This window comes from Brachyistius frenatus, unplaced genomic scaffold (genome assembly GCF_029030835.1).
Source record: "Brachyistius frenatus isolate BFR_SWC_R1_liver_20210118 unplaced genomic scaffold, ASM2903083v1 Contig_103, whole genome shotgun sequence".
NCBI classification, from domain to species: domain Eukaryota; kingdom Metazoa; phylum Chordata; class Actinopteri; family Embiotocidae; genus Brachyistius; species Brachyistius frenatus.
The window spans coordinates 246,142-256,570 of NW_027210702.1; the positions used below are offsets into that span (position 1 = coordinate 246,142).

Below are 10,429 nucleotides of genomic sequence, written 5' to 3' on the forward strand. Positions count from 1 at the left end.
TCGCCGCTCCTCCACCCGGCTGGTCTTTTTGGATCTCACTGCAATGGCGGAACAGCAGCAGTTCTACCTCTTGCTGGGCAACCTGATGAGCCCCGACAACAGCGTCAGGAAACAAGCGGAGGTAAGAGACGGGGAGGACGCCGCCGCTTCGCTTCTCTCCCCCTCCTCCTCCTCCTCCTCCTCCTCCTCTTCTTCCTCCTCCTCCTCCTCCTCCTCCTCCGTGGCTGACAAGTCGGGGCGGACGTACCCAACTGAGCGATCGGGGTTAGCACGGAGCCGTTAGCCGCTTAGCTGTCCAGCCTTGGCCGCGCGCGGAGACGGGAAGCTGTCACGTCACAGCGCTCCGCAGCCCACGTGCGAGTACCAGTCGGCTAACGCTAACCGACCCGTGTTGCGTAGTTACGTGGACATAATGTAGCCGTTACCAGATAGCGCGCGCGTGTTGACACCACCACCCCCCCCCCTCACGTGACCGCGGGTCGCCTTTTAGTGGAAGTGAACGGATTTCGGTTTGTCAGGTGGGGGGTGGTGGTGGGGGGGACCGGGAGCTCCAGCTGACTGGAGCTCGTCTCCCCGGGGGACAGGAAGTAGCAACGGGGCTAAGTGGCGCTAGTTTCGTTAGCTGGTGTCGCTAGCGCTTAACACAGAAACGGAACACGCACGTGCCAGGGTTACCTAGCGTACCTGCCACCACACGCACGTGTTTAAAAAAAAAAAAAAATCTTTACGTTATCGTGACAAGATCACCATTCACACACATTAAAAGATCAAAGCCTGTGATCTGTGATTCACTCGTGATCACGTGCATCGATCCGGACACAAAGTTCAGAGGCCAGCGACTGAATGCTGCGCAGTGAGCTACTGCGCACACGCCGTTTGAACCGGATTCAGGATCTGAATCGGCTTTTATTGGCCAGGTGTGTTTACACGGACAAGTGATCTGACTCCGGTTGGAGCTTCAAAATCAAAACAAAAACGAGACAGACATATAAAACATAAATAAACAAATATATATATACACACTGTGTCTCGTGATTGTCCTATCAAATAAAGGTGGGCCCTGCAAGTTATAGGAGTTTCCCCTGGAAACAACAACAACAACAAATCTTAAGTCATTTTAAACAGTTTGGGTGAAATGTTATCTGTTCCAGACACGTCACTCAGGTCTCAGGTCATCCGCCCTCTGACTGGATTAGTTTCTCACACAGGATTTTGTTTGTGCTGCATCTAGTTAGGCTATTCACTGTGATCGGCCTCTTGTGGCGGCAGAGCATTGTTATCACGGTCTCCCTCTTTTGGATGAGGTGGTTGAATCTTATCACACTCCCCTCCCTCCCTCTCTCTCACTAGCAGTCAGCGGTTCTCTTTTATAAAACACAGACTGTCTGCCTCGATGCTAAGCTCATAGGAATCCATCCTTTTATAGAAACTCTCCCTTTCTGTCTTGCGCACATAATAGGAACTGATCCATCTGGGTTTGGGACCTAAACCCAAATTTAACAGCGACAGACTACTGATCTCTAGTCTGTTAAGTGACGGTGAGTGAACTCGTGCCGAAGTTCAGTGGGACACGTAGTTGAGCTTTAAAGCCGAGGACGGCATCCAGATTGATTACTTGATGTTGAGAAAGAAATCAGGTGTTGTTTACATACACTGCAATAGTTGCTTAGTCTTAACAGTCGGCCGCCCTAATCCTATTTAACTTGGTTGATAATCTGGTTTCTGCCCATCATGTTGTTACCCAAGTAATACTCGTCCCCGTCTTGTTTTTTGTTGTGCAAAAGTCTGTGTGCATTTCTTGTTCGACTTATTCGACAGAAAAATCCTTAAACATCAGAACAGAAAATGTTTTAAAATGCCATTTCTTTCAAGTGCAATAAAAGGAACGTGACACTGTCAACGGCGTGTCTCGCCCTCGGACCACTGTGCATTCATGTTTCTTTCTTTGCAGGAGACCTATGATACGATACCGGGCCAGACGAAGATCACATTCTTGCTGCAGGCCGTCAGAGATGCGTCTGCTGCTGAGGAGGTTCGTGAACCGAACGCTGACATATCTGTGGAGAGGCGCGTTTAATTCTGTCAGTCTGCAGCAGAGGAAAACCCTCACGACTGTCAATTTAGAGACCGTGTCAGACATCTGATCAGCTGTACTGAACAAAAAAAAAAGAAAGTCTCCATCCACAACTCGAACCAGCCAATCAGAAACATCCTAAAGCGTCGTAGGACCAGAAAGGAAGGGCATCTCGGGTCAAAAGTCAGGCAGAGGTTATGTGATTTAAAAAAAAAATCACACGTGAGCCGCTCACCACGGCATGACAGAAAAGTGCTTTGCTGTGAGTCATACTTTTGGCATTTGGGGAGTTATGTATGTTAACTCTGAATCCACCAGCTGCCGGGTCCCTCATGCTTCCTCTCCTTTTCTTTACCTCAAGGCCGATATTTTTAGAGTCTTGAAATGGGAGCAGGCAGAGAGGTGCTCGGCCCAGAGAGAGTGACTCCGCTGTCCTGTGATGCTGCAGGTTCTGTTTGTGGTTTTGGTTTCAGAGTGACCGTCGACAGGTCAAATGTCCCGTACATGATTTGGTTTTTTTCCCCCACGTAGATTGTAAAATGTCAAAAAAAGATTCACGATAAAAGTTCCAGTAATGGCCGCATCCAATCAAAACAGCTGAAAGACCTTCTCGGCTGACCAAACGAGAAACGAACAGTTGTTTTGCCGAGTCGTGGATACTGACGTTAAGGCCGCGGTGAGAAACGTGACGTCTCGCTGAACTGAGGCGCTTTCGTCCCCTCAGGTCAAACAGATGGCGGCGGTGCTGCTGCGGCGGCTGCTGTCATCGTCCTTCGAGGAGATCTACCCGGGTCTGACCCTGGAGATGCAGACGGTCATCAAGACAGAGCTGCTGACCAGCATCCAACACGAGACCTCGCCAAACATCCGCAAGAAGGTGTGCGACATCGCGGCTGAACTCTCCCGCAACCTCATCGGTAACGATCCTCCTCAGGTTCTTCGCAACCTCTCAACGTTTTTAGGAGTTTAAAATAATGTATACGGTAATTTAGTGACGCTCAAAGCTGTTTGTTAATGTCTTGTCTTCTAGATGACGATGGGAATAACCAGTGGCCAGAATTGCTGAAGTTTCTGTTTGACTCGGTGAACTCGGACAATGTCGGTCTGCGAGAAGCCGCCCTGCACATATTCTGGTGAGCTGCAGTTACACCGTCGAGGAGAAACTACTCGTACTCTGGCAGACGTACTGACGGCCGACTGTGGGTCTGTTTTCTAGGAACTTCCCGGGAATCTTTGGCAACCAGCAGCAGCATTACATGGAGGTTATCAAGCGCATGCTTGTTCAGTGCATGCAGGACCAGGCAAACCCACAGGTAGGACTTCAGGATGGGGACGGTTTTGATCCGGGTTGGGTCCTCTGCTTTTCTTCCCAGCGACACCTGAAATGGTTTTTTTTCGTTCTTCCAGATTCGCACCCTGGCAGCTCGGGCTGCGGCATCCTTTGTTCTGTCCAACGAAAGCAACACAGCTCTGCTGAAGCACTTCTCTGACCTGCTGCCAGGCATCCTGCAGGTAACACACCAGCACCGTCGTGTCTTCGTCTAAATCGTATGAACTGGCTCCGAACATCAAGTCATCTGGTACATTAGTTGACGTTGTTGGGATCGACTGATTCCCACCACTTTCTTGGCACCAGTAACGGCTTTCCAGCAGTCGTTGAAAGTTTCTCCACGAGTCATTTGAGTCCCATTAATGCACGTTTAATGTTGCATTTCGGATGTGTCGGCTAATGCTCGTACAGTCACGAGTCCAGGTGAAAATCACTTCCTGCTGAGTTCCTTGGACTTGCAGAACTCCTCTGCGTTGGCCTAGATTTCCCCCTCATGAACCCAATCGAAAAGTAAATGTGCAGGTGGAGGATGGCGCCTCAGAATAAAAGCTCTGGCGCTGACTTGCAGTTTATTTTTCTTCTCGGAGAGGCACGGTATGCGTCATCCTTCCTCTGAAGGCTCCGTAGTGATGACAGTCTTCGCACCGAAAACGGAAAAGTGTGAACGTGTTTCTCACTTGATAGCGAGACATCACTCTAGACGACTCTTTGACCTCCCGAATCTTCTGTTGCAACAGTGTGAGCAATGTTTTGGTGTTTGCTTTGTGAAGGTGGAAGAGGAGATCCGGTTGTTGCCGTGGCGTTAACTCGCAGCTGTAACTCGTGTGCTTTTGATCAGGCGGTGAATGAGTCGTGTTACCAGGCAGACGACTCTGTGCTCAAGTCTTTAGTGGAAATTGCAGACACGGCCCCCAAATACCTGAGACCCAACCTGGAGGCAACGCTGCAGCTCTGTCTGAAGGTATTCTTTTGATATTGAGCACTAAATGATGCCTGAAGTCTTCATGACGTGTGCTTGTTGAGTGTAAAACCCATAACGCTCCTTTTTCTTCAGCTGTGTGCCGACACCAACCTGACGAACATGCAGAGGCAGTTGGCTTTGGAAGTCATTGTCACCTTATCGGAGACGGCAGCCGCCATGCTGAGGAAACACACGGCTATTGTAGCTCAGAGTGGTGAGGATCATCATCATCATCATCATCATCTTGTTCTCGGCCCCTCGAACAGTTGAGACATCGGTGTTCTGTGTGGTGTTTCTCAGTGCCCCAGATGCTCGCTATGATGGTGGACCTGGAGGACGATGACGAGTGGGCCATGGCTGACGAGCTGGAGGACGACGACTTCGACAGGTACGGCCTGGTCCTTCACCACCTTTTCATTTCAAAGTCAAAAGATCCATCGCTGCAGAAATGTCCAGTTAGGAAGACGCAGGATTTCATTCCCACCAAAAATGATTCAGTTCTTTGTTAAAAAAAAAAAAATTTAAGTTTCCGTAAAACCAGCTGATGATGGTTTGTTCATTCCCTTGTTTGAGTTGCGTTTCTTGTGCCTCACCAGTAACGCTGTGGCCGGGGAGAGCGCTCTGGACAGAATCGCCTGCGGTCTGGGAGGGAAGATCATTTTGCCCATGATCAAACAGCACATCATGACGATGCTGCAGAACCGTAAGTTAACCTACTCATAACTCCAGTTGTTTTTTTTGGGGGGGGATGCTCTCCATATACTTGTGAATATTATGTCAACCTTTTTTATATTCGATTTAAAAATAGCTTCTCTGGCTGTTTGAGTTATCAAGCACTCAAATGTGTGTGTGTGTGTGTGTGTGTGTGTGTGTGATAGCTGACTGGAAGTACCGTCACGCCGGGCTGATGGCGCTGTCTGCCATCGGCGAGGGCTGCCACCAGCAGATGGAGGCCATCCTTCAAGAGATCGTCAGCTTTGTCCTCCTGTTCTGCTCCGACCCTGTAAGAAACCAAACAGCTGTTAGAGAAATATGCAGCACGTGATAAACTGATAACTTTTATCTTGTTACACTAACGATGACATCAGAAATAATCATGTCGGGGACGGATGATCGATATCGTCGTATTTCTGTGTTTGGTCACTGATGTTCTCTCTGATGTTTTCCCTCCTCAGCACCCGAGGGTGCGCTACGCTGCCTGCAACGCTATTGGACAGATGGCCACAGACTTCGCGCCAACCTTTCAAAAGAAATTCCACGATAAGGTATCGAATAATGTGTCAGTAGATCAAAAAGGAAACGTGATGGAAAGTAATGGTTTAGTGCTGACCGTGCGTTATTTCCATCAGGTGATCTCAGCCCTGCTTCAGACCATGGAGGACCAGAGTAACCCTCGGGTGCAGGCGCATGCCGCCGCCGCCCTCATCAACTTCACAGAGGACTGTCCCAAGTCGCTGCTCATCCCGTATCTGGACAGCTTGGTGCAGCACCTTCACGTCATCATGGTTGCCAAGCTGCAGGAGGTACAAATAAAAGTTCACGCAGACTGAACTGGCTTTCCGCCGTATGCCGCTGCGAGGAGTCTTTTTAAGTCGAGTTTCCCTTCGTTGTTACCCAGCTGATCCAGAAGGGCACCAAGCTGGTCCTGGAGCAGGTGGTGACGTCCATCGCCTCCGTGGCCGACACCGCCGAGGAGAAGTTTGTGCCATATTACGACCTGTTCATGCCCTCGCTCAAACACATCGTGGAAAACGCCGTGCAGAAGGAGCTGCGGCTGCTCCGGGGGAAGACCATCGAGTGCATCAGCCTCATCGGCCTGGCTGTCGGAAAGGACAAGGTGATGCCGGTCAACTTTTCACTGAGGTCTTAAATGAAGCTGGGAAGATGTTTCACTTCACGCACTCACGCGTGTCTTTCCCTCTCGTCAACAGTTCATGCCCGACGCCTCTGCCGTCATGCAGCTGCTCCTCAAGACCCAGACGGACTTCAATGACCTGGAGGACGACGATCCTCAGGTGGGAAGACCTGAACACGACTTCGAACCGTCCGCTTCACGACACGATGTTCTCGGTTAACCGCTGGTGTTTTGTGTGCTTTAGATCTCGTACATGATCTCGGCCTGGGCCAGGATGTGTAAGATCCTGGGGAAGGAGTTCCAGCAGTACCTGCCTGTGGTGATGGGTCCGCTGATGAAGACCGCCTCCATCAAGCCTGAGGTGGCCCTCCTGGACAGTAAGTAACACCAGTCTGCACGTAGTTTAAACGCGCTGCCGCGCTCCAAATCTTTAAAAGAGAGAGGGTTGAAAATGTCTCCCCTACAGCCCAGGACATGGAGAACATATCGGAGGACGACGGCTGGGAGTTTGTCAACCTGGGAGACCAGCAGAGTTTCGGCATCAAGACGGCTGGACTCGAGGAGAAGGCCACCGCCTGCCAGATGCTGGTGAGTAGAAAAGTCCCGAGACATGTAGATGGTACATTTGAATAAAATCTACATGTCGTTGGTGCTCTGAACCGAGACATCCCGTGTCCTGTGTATTTTCTCCCAGGTGTGTTATGCCAAAGAGCTGAAGGAGGGTTTTGTTGAATACACGGAGCAGGTGGTGAAGCTGATGGTTCCTCTACTCAAGTTCTACTTCCACGATGATATCCTTTTTTTTTTTTTTTTTAGTTGTGACTTTTAACCTGCAGCAAAACCGACGACTATGAAAATAAAGCAGCTAAATATGTCAAATGATTATGTGAAAAATCCGAGTTGTGTTTTTTTACCTTGACTGTGCGACGTGTGCGGGTGGCGGCTGCCGAGTCGATGCCGCTGCTGCTGGAGTGCGCTCGGGTTCGAGGACCCGAGTACCTCACCCAGATGTGGCACTTCATGTGCGACGCCCTCATCAAGGCCATCGGCACGGAGCCCGACTCGGACGTCCTGTCGGAAATCATGCATTCTTTTGCCAAGGTGAATAAATTCAGCTTCCCTGCGACAGAATTCGGGGGGAAAAAACAGCGTTTTGATTATAAGTGGTCGAAAACTTAACGCAGCTTTTGGGAACTCGGTTGGATTTGTGCCGCGACTGAAGTGCGTTTCTGTTTCAGTGCATCGAGTTGATGGGAGACGGCTGCCTGAACAACGAGCACTTTGAGGAGCTGGGCGGCATCCTTAAAGGGAAGCTGGAGGAGCATTTTAAGAACCAGGAGCTCAGACAGGGTGAGGCGTCAACACGTCCACATCTCTAACTCCTCACATGAGTTCTCAGTGCTTATGTGACGTGACATAATCCTAACAAACACTTCCCTGTGCTTCCAGCCAAGAGACAGGATGAAGACTATGATGAGCAGGTGGAGGAGACATTACAAGACGAGGTAAATACCTTCAGGTGAAGGAGATGATCGCGGTGGCAAAACGACGACGGGACCGAACCGGCCTTCATCGTGTTCCTCCTTCTTTGTTTTGCTCAGGATGAGAACGACGTGTACATCCTGACCAAAGTGTCCGACATCCTGCACTCGGTGTTCAGCAGCTACAAGGAGAAGGTGCTGCCTTGGTTCGAGCAGCTGCTGCAGCTCATCGTGCAGCTTATCGTAAGTACTTCCTCGTTTTCGGACCAGCCGTTAGGGTTTTGATGCAACGCCGCATCCTGTGAGTGAGTCTCGACTGTAACGACGCCGTCCTGCTCGTCTTCAGTGTCCCAACCGGCCGTGGGCGGACAGACAGTGGGGTCTGTGCATCTTCGACGACGTGGTGGAGCACTGCAGCCCCGCCTCCTTTAAATACGCAGAGTACTTCCTGCGGCCCATGGTGCAGTCACTGTGTGACACGAGCCCCGAGGTTCGGCAGGCGGCCGCCTACGGCGTCGGCGTCATGGCTCAGTTCGGAGGCGAGAGCTACCGCCCGTTCTGCACAGGTACGGCCCGCTCCGCCTTTTTACTAGTCAGCGGTTTATCGGTGTTTGTGTTTTGAAGGCGACACGATGTCCTGTGTCTGCGTCGTCGTTGCAGAGGCCCTCCCCCTGCTGGTCAGAGTCATCCAGGCGGCCGACTCGCGCTCGAAGGAGAACGTCAACGCGACGGAGAACTGCATCTCCGCCGTCGGGAAGGTCATGAGGTTCCGGCCGGAGTGCGTCAACGTCAACGAGATCCTGCCTCACTGGCTCAGCTGGCTACCGCTCAACGAGGACAAGGAGGAGGCCGTCCACACGTTCGACTTCCTGTGCGACCTCATAGAGAGGTAGGACGCCCGACGTCTGATCTACGAACTGCTTTGATTGTTGGTGTGGGCGTGTCCCTGTGATATTTAGAAGAAAGAAAAAAAAAAACTCCTCCTGACCGTCTCCTCTCCGCAGCAACAACCCCATCGTCCTCGGGCCGGACAACTCCAGCCTTCCTAAAATTTTCCTCATCATCGCCGACGGAGTGGCGAACGAATCGGTCAAGAGCGAAGACGCGTGCAGCAAACGGCTCGCGAACGTCATCCGTCAAGTGCAGGTGAGACATCGAGGTCAAACGGTCGCGTTAAGAAAGGAACGATCGATTTAGTTGCGGCCCTTAAAGTCAATTGTGTGTTTGTGTTGTCCTCCAGGTATCTGCAGGATTATGGACACAGTGTGTATCAACCCTGAACGAGACGCAGCAGAAAGCCATACAGGACCTCCTGAACACCGCCTGAACCCTCGGCCACCTTCCCCGCTCTTAAAAAAAAATAAAATAAAAGCCCACGAAGAAAAGTTGAGCTCCTGGATCTCCTCCATACACTCCCTCTTCTTCCTCCTGCTCTGATATGTAGTGTGTGTGTGTGTGTATGGACGCCGGCTTCACCCCCTCCCCGATCACCACCACCACCTCCACCCTTCTATAATATAACTCCACCTACATTCAGCCGCCTGGGGGAGCAGGTTGGATATTAATGACAATGGAGGACATTGGCCATCCACCTCAGACTTTCACCCTGTATCCAAGGAAGTGGGAATAAGAGTATAAGTGTCTAACAGTCACCCCCCCCCCCCCTCGCTCTCCCACCTCCCCTCTTCTCGCCCTTTACCCGTCTTCTATCTGGACATTTTGTTTCCCGCTGTGCCCGCAGAGACTCATTTACCAAGTCGCCCAACTCCGACTCATTGGACAGTCAGGCTCAAGAGGGGCTGCAGTGGGAGGGGGGGGGGACGTGGGGACAGGACATTCGAGTGGACTGAGCAATTGAACGAAGTGGAAATGCACACTGGGCGATCACTGCCTGTCTCCTGTGAATTTGTTATTATTTTTTTTGTATTTTTTATTTTTGTTCATTTTTTTAAATTTTATTTTTGTTCGGTGTTCCCAGTGGTACCTGGGAGGGGGTGGGGGGGGGCGGCCTCTGTCTTGTCTGCCACAGCTCAGAGGGTACGTTTCAACAAGTAACGGCATGTTTGTTAAGTGGCTAACCCTAGAGAAAAAAAAATATAGTTAGGGAATTTCCATCATCGCTGTCTATCCTTCATAGCCTTCCAGACAGCTGTTCACAGGAAATGACGTGTTTGCTTGAACTGTTCACGGCCTCTTTAGGTAGCAACGTAACGACAAGGGGCTCCCTGGAAATGTTGCGCAATAATATGTAGTTTGGTCAACGGCCAGAAAAGCGTTTTGACGAGTTGGAGGAAAATGACTTGTAGAGTATTTGTTAAAGGAGTGCTACCTTACTGTCAACTTTATTATTTTGACCCTTTGCAGTCCTTGCAGGTATGTGATGGAATTCCAGAAACTACCAACAATAAAACTACATTTGAGAATTCTGACAAATGACTTTTTCATTGTAATTTATAGAGCTAAAGGAAATAAGCGTGACGGTTTTAAAAGGAAACGCTCGTTGACGAGCTGTGGTCAAAATGTCTGCTTTAACAAATAAAATAGAGACTTTAGCACATTGGTTTTGCCTCGTCTATGCAAAGCGACTAAATACAAATTTTAAAAAAGCGTATTTTCTTTGCAGAACTGTTACTCAAAACGTTAAATTTGGACGTTTTACTCACCAAAACACGTCGTCTTTCCTTCAACTTTGCAGCACGTGCGTGGACAGCGACTCCTTCCTCAAGCT

General features: G+C 50.2%; 1 protein-coding gene across 1 annotated transcript; it reads left to right on the plus strand.

The window, feature by feature from the left end:
- Positions 1-35: 35 nt before the first annotated feature.
- kpnb3 (karyopherin (importin) beta 3) lies at positions 36-10,134 on the plus strand. Its single transcript, XM_069711853.1, has 26 exons — positions 36-121; positions 1,952-2,032; positions 2,799-2,991; positions 3,105-3,207; positions 3,291-3,387; positions 3,482-3,586; positions 4,243-4,365; positions 4,459-4,579; positions 4,666-4,753; positions 4,962-5,068; positions 5,244-5,368; positions 5,541-5,630; positions 5,715-5,888; positions 5,984-6,202; positions 6,297-6,380; positions 6,465-6,597; positions 6,687-6,808; positions 6,915-7,011; positions 7,149-7,321; positions 7,459-7,570; positions 7,670-7,725; positions 7,822-7,944; positions 8,048-8,267; positions 8,362-8,590; positions 8,706-8,847; positions 8,942-10,134. Exons 1-26 carry the CDS (start codon positions 44-46, stop codon positions 9,026-9,028), a joined length of 3,282 nt encoding a protein of 1,093 aa, XP_069567954.1. The 5' UTR covers positions 36-43; the 3' UTR covers positions 9,029-10,134.
- The last annotated feature ends 295 nt before the right edge of the window (positions 10,135-10,429 follow it).

Excerpts from the sequence above, each read along its gene's own strand:
- kpnb3 (XM_069711853.1), top strand. The coding sequence starts at position 44 with ATGGCGGAACAGCAGCAGTTCTACCTCTTGCTGGGCAACCTGATGAGC. Across the intron at positions 6,598-6,686 it reads TGAGGTGGCCCTCCTGGACA|CCCAGGACATGGAGAACATA; the intron begins GTAAGTAACACC and ends TCTCCCCTACAG. Across the intron at positions 8,591-8,705 it reads CTGTGCGACCTCATAGAGAG|CAACAACCCCATCGTCCTCG; the intron begins GTAGGACGCCCG and ends TCCTCTCCGCAG.